The sequence below is a fragment of the Artibeus jamaicensis genome, unplaced genomic scaffold (genome assembly GCF_021234435.1).
Source record: "Artibeus jamaicensis isolate MK-2021 breed Jamaican fruit bat unplaced genomic scaffold, CSHL_Jam_final contig_519, whole genome shotgun sequence".
In the NCBI taxonomy this organism is placed as follows: domain Eukaryota; kingdom Metazoa; phylum Chordata; class Mammalia; order Chiroptera; family Phyllostomidae; genus Artibeus; species Artibeus jamaicensis.
Window position 1 is genome coordinate 20,309,087 of NW_026521871.1, and position 18,817 is coordinate 20,327,903.

Consider the following 18,817-nt stretch of genomic DNA (forward strand, 5'->3'; position numbering starts at 1 on the left):
TGTTGAGGAAGACGCACCGCCCCCTACTCATTCAGTCCAATCGCGAGCGTCCCTGTTGCCCCGAAGCCTACGAGGCTCCAGTCCCATCTGGCTCCGTTTCGAGCCGTCATTTTTAGACTTGCGCACTCGTAACTCTCAGCCGCGCGCGCGCAGCTCACTGCGCATGTGCGTTGCCAGGGGTAGCGCATGTAGCCAAACTGGCTTGCGGTGTGGGCCCTGTTGCTGAGGCTGGGAGGAGGGGCCGGAGGCGTGAGGGAAGCCGCTATGAGGGCCGTGTTGACGTGGAGAGATAAAGTGGAGCAGTGGTGAGGAGCGGGGCAGTCCGGGAGAAGCGGGAGGCTGAGCCCAGCGTGGGTGGCGGGAGCGGCTGTGTGATCTCCTGTGGTTGCCAGGGGCAACGGGCCTGAGGCCTAGCGGGACTCCGACTGTGTGGTCGTGCTCTCACCCACCCCCTTGTAATTGGAGAAACTGAGGCCCTGAGAAGGGACAAAGGGATGTACAACGCGTGAGGTCGTGGCCTTGTCAAGGTGGTTTTACAGACAGTCACATTCTGGTCTTGTCGCTGCCTTACATTCCACCCTAGGCTCCTTGTACATCCACGATGTTTCTCCAACTTAACAATTTTTGTCACATCCACATATGATTAATACTCTCATATACTTGCCATTTTTCTCTAAATCGTCTCACTCATTTTTGCCTAAATATGCTTTTATATTTTACGATTTTACAAGGAAACTTTATTGCTGCACATTTAAAAATAAAAAATTCACTCGCTATAAGGTAACTGTAAAACTTAAAGAAAGGAGAAACAAAATTGTTAGTTAAGTTTTAGCTGGATTATATTGCCACGGACCCTGTAAGCCTGAGGTCTACTGTCTCTAGAAATGGAGGTTTAGCAAGTGTGGTTGTAGAGGTGCTTGAGATGAATAGCATCAAACCAAGACGTTCTCCTATGCTTAATTATTGAAGGTTTGAAAGAGAATCAAAAGAGAATGACATTCTCACTTTATGATTCAATGTTATTAAATGTCCTGTTACATTTTTATCACCTAAATCCATCACACAGTAATACCTTTTGAGAAATACTTGGATAGCTCTCCTCAGCCTGATTTTTAAATTTTTTGCATAGATGATCTTTTCAGCTTCACCATTAAGCCTCTGTTTTGGCCACTGACACAGGATATTTGCCATTCTATGTGAAGAAAGCATGCCTCCTTTCCTCATCTCACTTTGAAACCCTAAACATCCTGTAAAGGCTCCCTTTGGAGATTGTTGCTCTCTTTTGTACTCTGCACTAGTAAGAGCTAACATTTACCATGTGCCAGGCACTGGCTAAGAATATTATATCTTTTATCTCATTGTCATCTGACAACAGCCCTCTGAGATAGGTAATTACCTCTATTTTGTATATGAGGAAACTAAAGCACAGAGAGGGCACATAAATTGCCAAGGTCGCACAGTGAGTAAGTGCTGGCACCAGCTTTCAAGTTCAGGTCTTCCTCATTCCATAGCTAATGCTTTTCTTTGTATTACAGAGACTGCAAACCCAATGCCTGCCACAGTCAGGCAACATAAATGGGCGATCTTATGTGCATCTTAAACATGATGAATTGTTTGTTGGATTTCCTGGGAGTATTTTTCTATTTTACAATCCACTTTTCTTGAAGCACACATAGCTTATTACTTCTACTTTTAATATAATTTGAGTTTTAAAAAATTGTTTTACTTTTCTTTTAACTCTATTATTAAAAAGTATCCTCAAGCTCATGATGACTGGCAACTGAACATTTGGCTTTGATAGGGTGTGATAGGAGTAGCAAAGAGTGTGGCAAACTGGAGAGCTCTGCCTACAAGGGGCAGCTGCTGCCCAGATCCTGCCAATTACCACCCTGCAGGAATTGGCCTAGTGTGCTCATATCTTCCTGTTTTCACCAGACACGAGGAATCTGGGTTTTTGTGAGAAATGTCCAGATTTTTAAATGTTGGAGTCTGATTTTAAAGCAAACAAACAAATATGTGGGCCAAACAAAACATTTGCTGGCCAAATACAGCCTGATTTGCTCCCAGTTTTCAACCCCTGGCATAGAATTTTGTTTACTCCCTTCTCATGGTATTTAGAATTTGTCTAGTGCAGTGGTTTTCAACCAGTGTGCCATGGCAGGCACAATCGTGTGCCGCATTTTTAAACCATGCAATACCTGACTATTTAGTTAGGGGCACTGACCTCTTTTCCCTTTGTGGACAAAGAGGGCCACATATGAAACATGACAAATCCAAGGGGAGGCTGTGTGACAGCCTTACAAACTCAGAGACCTAAAGTAACCACAAAGGATGGTCTGAAATTAAAACTTATTAAATAAAAGCAGGTCATGGCTGGAAGTCATTGTTGCCCTATGCAATAATTTTCTTTGATAAAAAATCAATCTTTACCTCAATTGAGCCTGTCTATTGTCTTTTTTGCATTTATGATAACATACCTTTGGAAAGTCATGTAACTTCCCTTTTCCCCAAACCTCTGGAGCACAACCAACACACCAGAGCAGAGGCTACAAATCCCCTCATTGTTATTGTTATCATGTTCATTGTTGACTGTTACTATCCTGTACTCACCTATGTAGAAGATGTGTCTATCATTTTACTTTCTCTAATCCCAGCAGTACCCCCTCCCTTTGCTTTGCTTTGCTTTCTCCCTCCCTAATCTAGCACCAATTTCTTAGGGTCTTCCCTTTAAAAAAAAATCAATCAATAAAATTATTTATTTATTTCCAGAGAGGAGAAAGGAGGGAGAAGGAAGGGGAGAGAAACATCAATGTGTGGTTGCCCCTCACACATCCCCTACTGGTCCACAACCCAGGCATGTGTGCTGACTGGGAATTGAACCAGTGACCCTTCGGTTGGCGGGCTGGCACTCAATTCACTAAGCCATACCAGCCAGGGCACATCTTTTCTGAATCTGATATGTAAAATAAGGTGCTAACCTGCCATTCTCTGGAAGATTTTCTCAATTGTCAGGGTGGCTCAAATAAATTCATAAAAATTCTTACAGGTTTGGATGTTTCTTGCATTGACATACTAGATTGTCAAATTAAAAAATGACAACAGCCAACACAACAATGGCTGTCTATTATGACTACTTGGTGGAGAGTTGGATAGATACAATAATAAGTATATAAGTGAGTGAATGAATGATGAATGAATATTGGTTATTTGGGCATTGCAGGTTTGAAACAACATACTAGAATACAGGCTGTAGCAGTTATATAGACCAGCAATCCTGATGGCAGCTACATAGGCCAGCTGATAGCCCAGAATGAGACAAAACAAAACAAAAAACCTGTAAGAGGTAGATAGTAAAACACACAAAAAAATCTAGATGTCAAAGATAAGTTTTTCATAACTAAACAAGCTGTTGTCTCCTCTCTGATCTTTTGCTTAGTTCAACCTTTCCATATCAGCAGGAGGAATTACCTGTTTGGAGTCTTGTTACCCACTTCTTATAAACCTACACTGACTCCCAGTCACCTTCCACATCAAGTTGTGTACTTATTCCCCATGGCTAATGTTTATTTTTTCTTTCTTCTTTTTTTCTAATTTAATCTTTATTGTACTTCTTCTCTATTACCATTTAGTCCCCTTATAAACCCCTCCCCTCAGCAATCACCACACTGTTGTCCATGTCCATGAGTCCTTTTTTGCTCAATCTCTCCACCCCCTAACCCAACCCACCCCCACCCCCACTAGCTGTCATCTGCTGTCCATCTATGAGTCTGTCTCTGTTTTCCTTGTTAATTCAGTTAGATTCCACTTATGAGTGAAATTGTGGTATTTCTCTTTCTCAGACTGGCCTATTTCATTCATCATAATACTTTCCAGGTCCATCCATACTGTTGCAAAGGGTAAAATTTTGTTCTTTTTACAGCCAAGTAAAATTCCATTGTGTAAATATCCCACAGCTTTATCTAGTGATGGGCACTTGGGCTGCTTCCAAATCTTGGCGCAATAGTGAACACAGGGATACATTTATTCTTTCGAATTAGTGTTTTGGGTTCCTTCGGATATGTTCCCAGAAGTGGAATTGCTGAGTCTAAAGGCAGATCTATTTTTAATTTTTTGATGTTTCACCACACTGCTTTCCACAGTGGCAGGACCAGTCTACATTCTCACCAACAGTGCAAAAGGGTTCCCCTTTCTCAAAATCCTCACCAACACTCATTGTCGATTTTTCGATGACAGCCATTCTGACAGGTGTGAGAAGGTATCTCATTGTGGTTTTAATTTGCATTTCTCTGATGATTAGTGATGTTGAACATCTTTTCATGTATCGGCCATCTGCATGTCCTCTTCAGAGAAGTACCTATTCGGGTTCTTTGCCCATTTTTTTAAAGATTTTATTTATTTATCTTTAGAGGGGGAGGGAAGGAGAGAGGAGAGAAATATCAATGTATGGTTGCCTCTTATGGGTCCCCTGCTGGAAACTGGCCCACAACCTAGGCATGTGCTCTGACTGGGAATCAAACTGCGATCCTCTGGTTCACAGGCCCGCGCTCCATCCACTGAGCTACAGCCAGGGCTCTTTGCCCATTTTTTAATTGGGTTGTTTGATGATTTTGGTGTTGAGATTTGTAAATTCTTTATAAATTTTGGATATTAAGCCCTTATCAGATGTATCAGCAAATATGTTCTCCTATTCTGCGAGTTGTCTTTTTATTTTGTTGATGTTTTCTTTTGCTGTGAAAAAACTTTTTAATTTGATGTAATCCCATTTGTTTTATTTTTTCATTTGTTCCCTTGCTTGGGGAGATATATCTGATAAAAATTTTCTAAAAAATCTGAGAGTTTGTTGCCTATGTTTTCTTCTAAGATTTTTATGGTTTCGGGTCTGACATTTAAGTCTTTGATCTATTTTGAATTTATTCTTATGTGTGGTATAAGAAGATGGTCTAGTTTTATTTTTCTGCACATATCTGTCCAATTTTCATAACATTATTTATTGAATAAACTATCTTTAGCCCATTTTATGTGCCTGGTTCCTCTGTCAAATATTAATTGACTATAAAGATGTGGGTTTATTTCTGGGCTCTCTGTTTTGTCCCATTGATCCATGTGTCTGTTTTCATGCCAGTACCAGGCCGTTTTGATTACTAAGGCCTTGTAGTATAGTTCGATATTAGGTAGTGTGATTCCTCCAACTTTGTTCTTCTTTCTCGGATTGCTGTTGCTATGAGAGGCCTTTAGTGGTTCCATATAAATTTTTGATGTATTTGTTCTAGTTCTGTGAAATAAAACAAATAGGAATCTTAATAGGAATTGCATTGAATCTGTAGGTTGCTTTGGGTACTATGGACATTTTAATGTTGTTAATTTTTCCAATTCATGAACACAGTATGTGCTTCCATTTATCTGTATTTTCTCTAGTGTCTTATAATTTTCCATGTACAGGTCTTTTATATACTTGGTTAGGTTTATTCCTAGGTATTTTATTCTTGTTGAAGCTATTATGGATGAATTGTTTTCTTAACTTTCCTTTTTGTTCATTATTGGCCTATAAAAATGCAACTGATTTCTGGAGATTAACTTTGTATCCTGCTACTTTGCTAAATTCATTTATCAGTTCTTGTAGTTTCTTGGTGGAATGTTTGGGGTTCTCTGTGTACAGCATCATGTTATGTGCAAATAAAGACTGTTTCACTCCTTCCTTTCCAATTTGGATGCCTTTTATCTCTTCTCGTTTGATTGCTGTGCTAGGACTTCCAATACTATGTCGAATAAGAGGTGAAAGCAGACATTGCTGTCTTGTTCTCAAGACAGCAAAAAAAACTACATTGCTTGTAGTTTTTGCCCATTGATGTGGTGCTGGTAGTGGGTTTGTCATATATGATCTTTATTATGTTCAGGTATGTTCCCTCTATTTCTACTTTGCTGGGAGTTTTTATCATAAATAGGTGCTGGATTTTATCAAAAGCTTTTTCTGCATCTATTGATATGATCATGTGGCTTTTATCCTTCGTTTTGTTTATATGGTGAATCACATTTTATGTCCATCGAGATTTGCTTCACATATTTAGGTGTTCCTTTGTTGGGTGCATAAATGTTTATTAGGGCTATATCCTCTTGTTGGATTCTTCCCTTTATCACTATGTAGTCTTTCTTTGTCTCTTACTATAGCCTTGGTTTGAAAGTTTATTTTGTCAGATATAAGTTCTGCTTCCCAGCTTCTTTTTTTCTTTTCCAAATGCATGAAATATCTTTTTCTGTTAACTTTTTTTTTTTAATCTTTAGAGGGGAAGGGAAGAAGAGAGGGAGAGAAATATCAATGTATGGTTGCCTCTCATGCATCCCCTGCTGGGAATTGGCCTGCAACCCAGGCATGGGATCGAACCTTGGTTGTTTGGTTCACAGGCTCATGCTCAATCCACTGAGCTACACCAGCCAGGGCTAACTGTTAACTTTTAGTCTGTGTGTATCTTTTGATCTGAAGTGGGTCTCTTGGAGGCAGCATATGTATGGGTCTTGTTTTCTTATCCATTCAGTACCCCATGTCTTTTGCTTGAAGCATTTAAGCCATTTACGTTTAAGGTGATTGTTGATACATTTGTAGTGTCATTTTATTGTTAGATGGTTTTCCTCTGTTTTTTTTTTTCTTTTTCCTCCTCCCCCTCCTTCTATCCCTCCCCCCCCCCCCCCCCCCCGCTTCTCCCTTTAACATTTGTTAAGAAACTCTAGCCCTTCTTGTCTAGGAAGCTCCTATCTCTCCTTCAAGTTTAAATTATGGTGTCAAACTCATTTTCACTGGAGGCCACATCAGCCATGGGTTGCCAAATGTGATTTAAGGACTGTTTAAATGTAACTACTTCTTAACAGTTAAGTGAGAGCTCGGCACTGCTGCTGGGTAGAAACAAGGTGCCAAGCCAGATAAAACAAGGTGGAGGGCCAGATTCTGCCCTCTGTCCTTTGTTTGCTACCTGTGGTTTAAATGATAGCCTCACTGGGTAGAGTAGCCTTGATTATAGGTCCTTGCTTTTCATTACCTTGAATATTTTGCACCACTTACTTCTGGCCCGAAATGTTTTTCTTGAGTAATCAGATGCCAGTCTAATTGGTGCTCCCTTGTAGGTAATTACCTGCTTTTCTCTTGCAGCTTTTAGGATTCTCTCCTTGCTTTTAAGCCTTGTTGTAATAGGTCATGAGGTTCTGGAACAGATTGGGGGTTCTATTGCCCATCACCAAAAATGTAACTCCTAATACCAAAGTTAGGTGAAAAGGAAAGTGAATATTTATTAAAAATTATACAGCTTTAGAATGATGGCAGAATTCTGCTTTCACATCCCCAAACCCCCATAAATGTGTGGTTTTGCCTTCCCTTGCCAAACCAGGCCAGTCAGATGTACTGTCTCTCAGAAAAAAAAAAAAAAATAGAAGTCTGCAGCTTAGCTAGGCAGGTTCCTGTTCAGCATTCTTGCTTCTCTGGTCATTGGTGCTCCACAATTTCCAGCACCATCAGCTGTATCTCTGTGTTCTCCAGCTCTTAATTTGGAACTTTGCATCCAAGAAAGTGAATTGCTGTGTGCACCCAGTTTAAATACTCACACCAAGTCTTCTGCGTCTCGCAGGATTTCTCGCATCTCATGCGAGTTCCTTGCTGTTTTTCGCAAGTGCGGTAACGGTGAAGCATTTCCCGATACCTTGTCAGTCTGGGCAGGTGTGGCCAGTGAGGCAGGATGAAATGCCTTCTTGCCTCTTGAGGCAGGGTGATCCACCTCCTGTAATGAGCTACAAATTAAAGTTATGTCCATCTTCCTTCCCTCTGGAGGCACAGCAATTAGGATACAGCATTTCTATAATACTAGCCAGCTGTTATTTATATGCAAAGTAGCTCTTAATCCCAGCGCCCAAGCTAGGCTTGTCGGGGTTTTGGGGCTTCTCAGCCTTCACACTATTCTGAACCTAGTTCCACACCTGTTACATTGTTATTTTAATTATGATGTGTCTCAGTGTAGGCCTCTTTGAGTCCAACTTGTTTAGGACTCTCTGAGCTTCCTGGACTTGTGTGACTTTTTCCTTCAGCAGATAGGGAAGTTTTTTGTCATCATTTCTTCAAATAGACTGTTGATCCCTTGCTTACTCTCTTCTCCTTCTGGTATTCCCATGATGTGGATGTTGTAATGTTTCATGTTGTCCAAAAGGTTTCTTAAGCTCTCCTCATTTTTTAAAAAGATTTTATTTATTTATTTATTATTATTATTTTTAAAATATTTTATTTATTTTATTTTTCGAGAGAGGGGAAGGGAAGGAGAAAGAGTGGGAGAGAAATATCAGTGTATGGTTGCCTCTCATGCGTCCCCTGCTGGGAACTGGCCTGCAACCCAGGCATGTGCCCTGACTGGGAATCGAACCTCGATACTCTGGTTCACAGGCCCGCGCTCAATCCACTGAGCTATGCCAGCCAGGGCAGATTTTATTTATTTATCTTTAGAGGGGAAGGGAAGGAGAGAGGGAGAGAACTATCAATGTATGGTTGCCTCTCCTGCATCCCCTGCTGGGAACTGGCCCGAAACCCAGGCATGTGCCCTGACTGGGAATCAATCCTTTGGTTCACAGGCCTGTGCTCAATCCACTGAGCCACACCAGCCAGGGCTCTCCGCATTTTTTTAAATTCTTTTTTCTTTTTGCTGCTCTGCTTGGGTGTTATTTTCTCCCTTGTCTTCCAAAACACTGATTGTATCTTCTGCTTCATCTAACCTACTGTTTATTCTTTCCAGTGTATTATTTATCTCAGGTATTGCATTCTTTACTTCTGACTGGCCTTTTTTTATTGTTTCTATGTCTTTTTTCATGCTGTTGAGTAGCCTTATAGTCATTACTGTATACTCTCTGATAAATTTCTTGCCTCCATTTCATCTAGTTCTTCTGGAGAATTCTCTTGTTCTTTCATTTGGTCTCTGTTTCTTTGTCTTCCTATTTTGGCTGCTTCTTTGTATTTTCTCCTTGGATGTTAAACTGATTAGCTGTCAAGATCAGTTGTTAGTCTAAGCAAGCTGTGGTCAGCAGTCCCGTTTAAGCACCACAGTGTGGGGCAGAGAAATTCCTGTGGGCGGGGCTATTGCCTCCCCTGAGACTGATGCCGCTTGGAGAGTCCTTTGCCTGAGAAAGATGGCTTCTGCAGTCTTGGGAATGACTCAGCACAGGGATCCTGGTAGTTGATCCTTCAGTTCTCGCCCCAGAGCCACCAGCCCCAGACTTTCCTTAAGCATCTCTAGTCCACTCTGCCCTCCCTCTGCGAGAGCTCAGGGTAAGTAACTGCAAATGAAATTTTGTACATTGGCCCTTTAAGAGGCGCTCTGCATCTCCAGCCATCTCTCCCTGGTAGACAGAAACCCTGCTGTTTTTCATAGCTGGATGTTATCTGGGTTCCTTTCCGGCTCTGGTGCTCTAGGCTGAGGAGCCCAGCTTGGGGTATAGACACCACACTTGTCAGGGGGAGCCCCCCAGTCACTGAAATATCCCTTTAGAACTTCAGCTGCCACCCATGGGAGCCCAGCCAGCCCTCTCATACCTCCTTCAGCATCCATACCAGTCACATTGTGGTGAAGTGGTTTCTTGCATCTGTCAGTGGTTATAAGACTTCTCTCCAGCTAGTCTTCAGTTGGTTATTCTGGATGATTTCTCTCCAATTTAGTTGTAATTCCCCATTGGTCCTGGGAGAAGGTTAGTACAGCTTCCACTGCTCCTCTGCCATCTTGGATTGACCTTGCTAATATTTACATTTATGCTTTTTATTTTTGTACAGATTTTATTTTTTTTTATTTTCAGAAAGAGGAGAAGGGTAGGAGAAAGAGAGTGAGAGAAACATTGCTGTGGGAGAGAAACATCAATTGGTTACCTCTTGTACGCCCCCACTGGGGACCTGGCCTGCAACCCAGGCATGTGCCCTGACTGGGAATCAAATGTGTAACCTTTCAGTTCATAGGACAATGCTCAATCCACTGAGCCACACCAGCAAGGGCAAATTTATGCCTTTTAGTTTAGCTATAAACTCCATTTTTTTATCTAAAGGCCCTTCCCAAATGCTATGTAATTCTTCTCTGAACTCCTTTATTTTCTTCCTTAAAAGCACTGCTCCAGGTTCATCTCTACTATGATAACTTATTTGGCTATCCTATCTTATTCCAGTCAGGCCAGCATCTGCTGTAATCCGAATATTTACTGGAGTTAATTCACACCAGGTAGTATTTACTGAGTACTTGTTGTAGGCCTAACTGTGTTTATAAGCATTTCCCTGTTTAATCTATACAACAACCCGAGAGGTTGGAACTATTACCCCATTTACAGATGAAGAGACTGAGACTTAACAAGGTGAAATAATTTGCCAAAGATACCAAAGCAGGTAAGGGGGGGCTGGGGCAGATTGTGCAGGATTTAGAGAAGCTCCTTGGGACGTCAATTTATAGTGGGTAGGCACAGCATTGGCAGAGTACAGTTTGTAGGACTCTCCCTCTGTCTCACTGCAATGGAATTTGATGATGTATCTTTTTCATAAAAGGTGGCAGGGTGGGAAAGAGGGACATCCTTCAGTACAATGGCCTGCCTGTGGATGGGTGAGCTGCTCAGCCCTGGAAGTGTTCAAGCAGAGGCTGGATGGCCCATCCACAGGGAATTCCTGCCCTGGCAGGGAGTTAGACTACATGACAAGGTCTAGGGCTTTTTCTATTTCTGAGTTTCTGTGATCTCATGATGGAATTAAAGTCCAAGGGGTTCAAGCTTAAATACTGTCAGTTTGTCCATTATGTATCTATTCATTTTGTATCTAGGATAAGGCCAAGCATGTGGGTCCACAGATGTCTAAAACAGGGTCATTCCCCTCAAATTGCATGTGACTCTAATGCAAAGGACATGAGATAGTATCTGAAACTGTAAAATATAGAAGACTGTATAATTCATAGCTAAATTGGATTGTACAGATTCCAAGTACAGTGAGCATTTAAGGTTGGGGTAAACCAGATATGTGTGTTGTACTTTAGGAAGGCAAATTTCAAGTATTCAGAGAAAATGAATTTTTACATCTGAGGAAAGATAGCTTAAGGGTTCACCCAAATGAGACACTCAGAAATGATTTTCTGGTAATTTAACCCAAACTGGTCTTATGAAAAGTAGGCCGCATAGGAACCACTTTGAGGAGCTCAGATATGTGTAAGGCAGAAAGGGAACCACATATCCTAGGTTTACTATAAAGAGAGGTGCAGATCCCTCCAAAATCTAGTACCTCATCATACAACCCACAGGTGGCAGGTGCTTTGCTCAAGGGTGGCTTATGCACAACTCTCTATCCTTGTTTTGTAGGTGAGGATAAAAGCTCAGACAAGTCAGCTCTTCTGGGCCCGGCTCCCCTCTCCTTTTCACTCTACTGCCCCACTTCTCCTCTGTGAAATGTGCCAAGTTCATTTTTCCCAGACACAGAGAAAAAAAGCCTGAGAAACAGGAAGGCCTTGTCTATTACCACATAACAGTGAGGAAGCTGAACCCGTCTATTACCACATAACACTCAGGGTCTGTGTTTGCATCTATGAACAGTGATGCCCAACTGGAAAGGGTGTAACAATCACCCTTGTTCCAGCTTTTCCATCAGCCAGCTGTGCAACAGACACATGACTTGCCTTTGTTCTTTAGTTTCCTCATTGATAAGAATGGGCTTGTAGTGCCTGGCCTGCCTGTGGCATTATGTTCTCATAGCACCAAATGAGATAATGTAAGTTTACACTCTTTAACAACCCTTAAATATTGAATATATGTGAAGAATTATTTTTCCTTTTCCTTAAGAAGCTTTGAAATCAACAGAGCCTATATTAAAGCTTTGTGAATTCTACATGTAAATGTATTGAGTAGGTTATAATACCCCTCCTTTTTTTCTGTTGATAAAGCATGGAAACTCATGCTAATTATTTTGTCAGCTCTGGCATATGGTAATAATAATGATAATGAAGGCCCCAAAGCATAATGGTTAGAACATGGGCTTTGGAGCCAGACTGCCTGGATTTGAATTCTGGCTTCACCTCCATTCAGTAGCAGTTTATTTGGGGGCAAGTTATTTAATTTTATATAAGTTCTTTATATATTTTGGATGTTAATGCCTTATCAGATGTATCATTGGAAAATAAGTTCTCCCATTCAGTGGTTTCTTTTCCTTTTATTGATGGTTTCTTTTGCTATGCAAAAACTTTTAAGTTTGATGTAGTCCCATTTTTCTTTTGTTTCCCTTGCCCTAGGTGATATATCAGAAAAAATATTGCTTATGAGAAATGTCCAGGATTTTACTGCCTGTGTTTTTGTTTGGGATTTTTATGGTTTTGAGTCTTACATTTAAGTCTTTGATCCATTTTGGTTCAGACGAGAATGGGCACCTTCAGGGTGATATGGTTATAGACGGTCTTTAATCCACTTTGAATTTATTCTTGTGTATGGCGTAAGAAGGTAGTCTAGTTTGTTTGTTTCTTTCTTTCTTCCTTTCTTTGCATGTTATCTGCTCAGTTTTCCCAACACCATTTATTGAATAGACTGTCTTTACCCATGGTATGTTCTGCCTCCTTTGTCAAATATTAATTGACCATAAGATGTGGGTTTATATCTCCTAAGGCTTTTATCACAATATTCTGTATTTCATCTAATCTGAGAGGTCATTGATTTTAAAATACCATTATTTTACACACTACTAAGAAAGCAAAAAATGCTGCCAGTTAAACTGACACATCATCAATTATAAGACATATCCCAACCTCAAAGATGTTAAAATATGAAAATGTATGCTTCAGAATTGATGACATATGGTAGTTCTTTGCGAATGTTTGTGAGTCACACCTTCCCACTGGATGGTAGTTTCTTTGAAGACAGGAAGGGATTGTGATTTATGCATCTTGTATCTCTTAGTGCCTAAGAGATGTCTATCTCAGAGACTTTCAATAAATATCTAATTTATCGGAAATAGTTATATTTTAATAAAGGACCAGTTTTTCAGAGATGTGTGGATTTCCTAGCCCTCACACATTCTCTCAGATTGTCTAGACTTTATGGTATTATTAGGAGAATTAGTGCCCTCAACTGTGGACCCTTTGAATCACATCTAGTGTCTGGTTTCTGGACAAGTGGAAACTGGGGCACAGAGCTAGCTGCCTAGTGGGCGTGATTGAATGGGCTGCCAGAGTGTGGTGGTTGAATGGAATTTGCAACCAAAGGCAATTCTTAGCCATTATTTTTTCCCCTTATCCACAAATAGTGTTTTATAATGGAAATAAAGTTTGCTTTCCTGGCCATTAGCAGACCTCATCATTTTGGTTCCTAATTGTCCTTTTGTCTTGTCTCCTGTTTAGTATATATGACCTCGCTTTTAAGCCTGATGGAACCCAACTGATTTTGGCTGCAGGAAACAGATTACTGGTAGGATTTTGTCTGAGTTTCCTTTTTAAGTGCTTTTTTCCCTTTCCTTCTTGTAAGTACTCTGAAATTTGACACTCCCCCCCTTTTTCTTTTTTTTTTTTTGAGATAAAAAAGGCAAGGGCGGAAAAACCAGTCATTATTTTTTAATAGGGAAGGAAATGGGCTATTTAAAACAGGTAAGTAAACTGTCTATCAGATAGGAACCTGTGAACAATACCTTCTTTGCAGTCATTAATCTTTCCGTTTTTACTTTGAGACACCCATGAAAGGTTGAAAACAATTAATCAAAATGTCTTTGAGACTGGGCTAGTGTCAGCTCACATTTTGTCCCCCTGAAAAATTCAAGCAACAGGATTGAAGGGGCGTCCTCAGTGAGAAGCCAGACAGCCTGACCCCAACTTTTAGGCACTGGCCCACCTAAACAGCTCCATATGGATGCTGTGCCATTTTTCATATTTTCAAAGACTAGAAGCTCCCTCTGGAACCTATCCCAGTGTGTAAAAGTAATTTTCAGAGAACTCTTTATGTTTGACCCGAAAACCTTTGTATGATGTCTCCTTCCTTCTGCGTAAGTTGACTTCCTCTCGATCTGTTGTCTCTAGATATGCAGACTGACTGATCTCCATTCTTTTGTGGTAACTACATAATCTCAAAGTCATGGTACATTGTTCTGCAGACTTCTTTCCCCTAGGGTAAACAGTCCAAATCCTTTTAGTTATTTTTTTCATCGGTTATTTTTTCCCAACACTAATCATTTTTGGAGAGGCTTGCCTTGATTCCTCAGATGCATTTTTTTAAATTCTGCATATTTATAGGTGTTACACAGCTGTAAAATATCCTAAATTCCCATTACATCTGAATTTTTTGATACTCCCTTTGATTTGCAGACCTGGAGCTCAGATCTGTGACTTTCAACCTCTTGGTAGCAAATACGAAAAATCCTCTATAATGTTGCACTAAAATTTAATTGTGTTGTAGGATGCTCTTTATATGTGCTGGCTTTATTTCGGTGGGCCTAGTTTGATTGGTAATATATCCAAACTTCATGTAAGAATGAGTGAAGTTTGTGGAGAAGTTGCACAGAGTAAATTTTTGTTTATCGAGGATTAATTATATGTTCCTGGTAATAAAATGCATAGAATTGGGACCTCTACTTCTTGGGTTTACCAACAATGTTACATTCTTCTTGGTTTCTCAGTGCAGTTTTTACTTGATATATATTTAGAATATTGACAAATATTTTGTTATAAAAACAAAAATAGCAGCAGCAACCTGTAGGAATTCTAATTAATGAATGCCATGTGTATAATCCGTGCTTTTATCCCCCTTTTGCCAGGTTTATGACACCTCTGATGGCACTTTACTTCAGCCCCTAAAGGGACACAAAGATACTGTGTACTGTGTGGCGTATGCAAAGGATGGTAAGAGGCTGCTCTGGGTTTACAGGCTCTGTAATGGCCTCATAACTTTTCATTTTTCTCCTTGGTCACAATCATGAGTTGAATTCTTTTCAGTAAGCTAAAGTACAACTTGCAGAAGATAGTTAAGTCTCTTAGACTTCATTTTTTATTTAATTTTTTTAATTGTTGTTCTGTTACAGTTGTCCCAGTATTTCCCCTGCCCCCGCCTCTCCCCTCTCCTGCTCCCACAGTCAGTCCCCACCCTGTTGTCCTGTACATGTTCCGCAGCTAGACCATTCCCTGTCTTTTCCCAGTTACCATCTTAGACTTTATTTTAATCATTCAGTTCAACAAGTATTTATTGAGAGCCATTTCCGTGCTGGGCACTGTTCTAGTTGCTTGAGATACTTCAGAAAATGAAACAGACAAAGGTCCCTGCCCTTATGGGGCTTATATCCATGGAAGAGGGGAAGGAAGAAAAGAGAGTATGAGGGATGATATACACTAAACATAGTAAATAGGTAAATTAAACAGTGTATTGGAAGATGATAAGTGTTAGAGAAGAAGAAAAAATAGGTCAGAATAAGGGGATTGAGAGTGTTGGCTGGAGCAGTGGATTGGGTATAGTATTAAATAGGGTAGTGAGGGTGGACTTTTTGAGCCAAGGACACATGAGTGAAGACTTGGAGGTGGGGAGGCAGTGAGATTCTGACCATGGGCATTTGGGGAGAATGCCCAAATTCCTTTCCAGGGGAAGAGCTATTACAAAGGTCTCAGGTGGAAGTGTGCCTTTAGGGGCTGGGGCAGCAGGAATCAGAAAGAGCAGTAGGGGACCAGGGTAGAAAAGTAACAGGCATGGGGTGGGCCAGATCATATTGGCTGTTATAAGGACTTTGGCTTTGATTCTCAGTGAAAATAGGGAACCACTAAAGAGTTCTGAGCAGAGGTGGGATCTGACTTGATTTGCATTTAAAAAAGATCCTTCCAGCTATTATAAACAACCTTCAAGGAGAGAGGGTTGGGGCAGGGAGGTGAGTGAGTAAGCATTATCCAGGCAAGTTTTATAGCACAGGTGTTGGGGGCTCCGACCTCTGGGAGCAGAGGAAGTGGTGAGAAGTGGTTAGATTCTGGAAATGGTTTGAAAGTGAAGCCAGATAGATCAGATGTGGGGTGTGAAGAAAGAAGTCAGGGGTGATGCCAAGGTTTTTGACCTGAGAGACTGGAAGGATGAAGTTGCCCTCTACTGGGATGGAGAAGGCTGCAGTGAGAAACTTACAATGGGAGATCAGGAGCTCAGTTTTGGACATGTTAAATTTGATGCTGTAATTTGGTGCTGTAAGAGAATGGGGAGGGGATTGCCAGAATATTACATTAGAGAGTTGTCAGCTGGGCAAGGGGAGTTGGGACCAGGGACGTAGGTGGGGCATGGTGGGAAGGTAGAGTATGTCACTGCAGGTGCTGGCACACAGGTGGGGCATGTGGTGGTAGGACTCCAGTGGAAATTCTCTTCCATTCTTTCAGCAAAATAAGAACCAAAATCAGCTAAGAGCAAGGATGGGAAAGGAGGTATGAGAGAGTTGAGGAGAAAGGAAAAAATAAAAAATGGACCTGGGAAGTACGGTGAGATTCCCTGGTGACATGAAGGGCCTACTTGAAGCTGATGATCATGAATTGAAAGTGAGATCAGTTGGTTTGACTGTCTCTTTCTCCACCACTTCGAGTTGCATAGTTTGAAGGGTGGAGAAAGTGGAGAGTTGGATTTAACCGAGTGGTGGATATGTAAGCACCTCTGAAAATGAAGTAAGAGTGTAAGGGAGTGGAGAATGTATGTAAAGCAGTGATTATTTTCATTGGCCTTGAACTTGTCAGCTGAGTAAGGATGGGTGAGAGGACTGCAAGGGTTGAGGGGCAGTGAAAGGTGGCAAGTTCTGATGGGTTTGAAGGATTGTTGGAATTGGGATAGAGGTGGGATGAGAAAGAAGAGAGGTGGTGGTTGGAGAATGGGTGCCAGAAATTGATACTGAGTTAAAAAGAGATCTGTGCTACTCACAGCATGGGATTAGTGGAAAGAACACAGGCTTTGGAATGAGATGGCTCCGAGTTCCAACCCCAAAATCTCTGTGAGTTTGAGGTGGTTTTTGAATCTCTCTGAGTCTCAATTCCCTCATGCGTCAGCTGAATATAATATTGAAGGTAGCATTCTGTGACCACCGCTGAGAAGTTGCAGAATTAGTGTTACAGTGCTTGAATGAACCTGGGGTTCATTCAAGCTTCAGGCTTTTAACTTCTTTTGGATGACAGACCTCTGAGGATCCAACAAAAGCTGTAGACCCCTTTCTAGAAAAATGCATATGCACAATTTTGTGCATACAGTTTAGTCCGATCTAGGCCAATCTCTTCGCTTTAGACCTACATGAAGACCTAGAGAAGTGACTTGCTAAGGTCATGCAGCAAGTTAGTGGCAAAGAGAGCACTAATTTCTTGCCTTGCAGTCAGGTGTGCTATGCCATGATAGTCATGTTTTTTTATATGTATGAGTTCACAAGTTCAGAATAATACTGTTGGGAGACCTGTGGGACCTCTGGAGTTTATAAACTTCAGGACTCTTGGGCCTGCAACACCATTAAAAGGATTTTGAGGATTTTAGAGTGTGACCTGCTGTCAGTGGCATTTGTCAGCACTTTGCAGAGTCCTGTCACACACATTATCTCATTTGATCCTCCCAGTAGACCTCTGAAGCAGACTGGAAAGGGTTGCTCAGCATTTCTCACAGGCGAGAAAACAGGCTTGGAGCAACTGCAGGTAATAGGCAGCACTGGGCCTGACCAGGTCCTGCAACTGCGGAGCCTTTGTTCTTTGTATTTTATTATGGTGCCTCTTCATGACACCTACACAGCGATTAAGAAGTGTCTGGATCCCTTCTTTTCCCCTTAGATCTGGAAATGGAAATACCCTGAATTATGGTTTTGCTCTTTAAATCTGCTTGTTTCTGATTTCCCCCTTAAGTTTGAGTAAGTATTTAATAAGCAACCATCATCCAAAGGTTTGTAAGAACTGTTTTTTGTTGTTGTTCAAGAAAAACAGTATGAGACAATGTGAAGGAATAATAGTAATAATAATAGCTAATTATATTTAGCATTGATTCTAATCCAGGCACTTTCCTAAACCCTTTAATCTCACTTACTCTTCACAACAACTGTGAAGTAAATACTATTGTTGAATTTGTTTTTCAAATGAGGAAATGAAACATATTCAGAGGCTTGTTCCAGGTCTTGCACCTGGTAAGTGACATCACTGGGAATTCCAACTCATACTCTGAGCTTGTAGCTCACACTCCTCATCATCCACTGCCTGCAAGGACGGGAGAGAAGTGACAGAAATAATCATACATGAGAGCAGCTTCTGTCATTTAGTATTTGTAGCAGTGTCATATGGCTCCCCCCCCCATATCTTTGGTTTCAGCCACTGTGAAAGGTCTTATCTGAGTTGACTCCCGGCAAAAAGAGCCTGTGAAGAAGCTATTATGATTATCCCTTTATGTTTCAGATAATGAGGCTCAGAGAACAGTGACATGCTCAAGGTCAACTTCCAGTTGACCTAAGAATAAAGTCGAAATTTTTTACTAAAATTTTTAAGTAGGTGTACAGAATCTAGCCTGTGCTTACCCCTTAATCATTATCTTTCACTGGAGTAGGTGAAGGTTTGCTGTCATTTGCAGCCATGATACCCTGCTCTGCTTTAAGCACTGCAAACTTATAGCAATGTAATTAATAATTACTTGCTATATATCGCCTCTCTCCAGTGCATTCTTTTACAAAGTGCAAGTAGCCGTGAAAATGACAATCTCCTCTGTCACTTTTTGCTTAAAGCCTTTCTTTGGGATACAGAGCAAGATCTCAGCTGTGGCCCTGAAGCCCCTGGAGATCCTTCCCCTATGCACCTTACCCCTTGCCCTTGGTGTTCCTGCTGGCTGCTTCTCGGCCCCTTAGACA

The 18,817-nt window shown here is 41.1% G+C and overlaps 1 protein-coding gene across 4 annotated transcripts in view; it reads left to right on the plus strand.

Annotated features, from left to right (window-relative positions):
* The first annotated feature begins 156 nt into the window (after positions 1–156).
* The window catches only part of IFT122 (intraflagellar transport 122), a 71,523-nt gene continuing 52,862 nt past the window's right edge, over positions 157–18,817 (plus strand). For 3 of the 4 annotated variants that reach the window (XM_037139341.2, XM_037139339.2, XM_037139340.2), the window contains exons 1-3: positions 157–305; positions 13,359–13,425; positions 14,762–14,846. In XM_037139341.2, the coding sequence (XP_036995236.2) occupies positions 265–305; positions 13,359–13,425; positions 14,762–14,846 (193 nt within the window). In that variant the 5' untranslated portion in view covers positions 157–264. Of the gene's footprint in view, positions 306–9,268; positions 9,290–13,358; positions 13,426–14,761; positions 14,847–18,817 lie in introns of those variants that run through there. The other variant, XM_053669446.1, reaches the window with a different exon arrangement.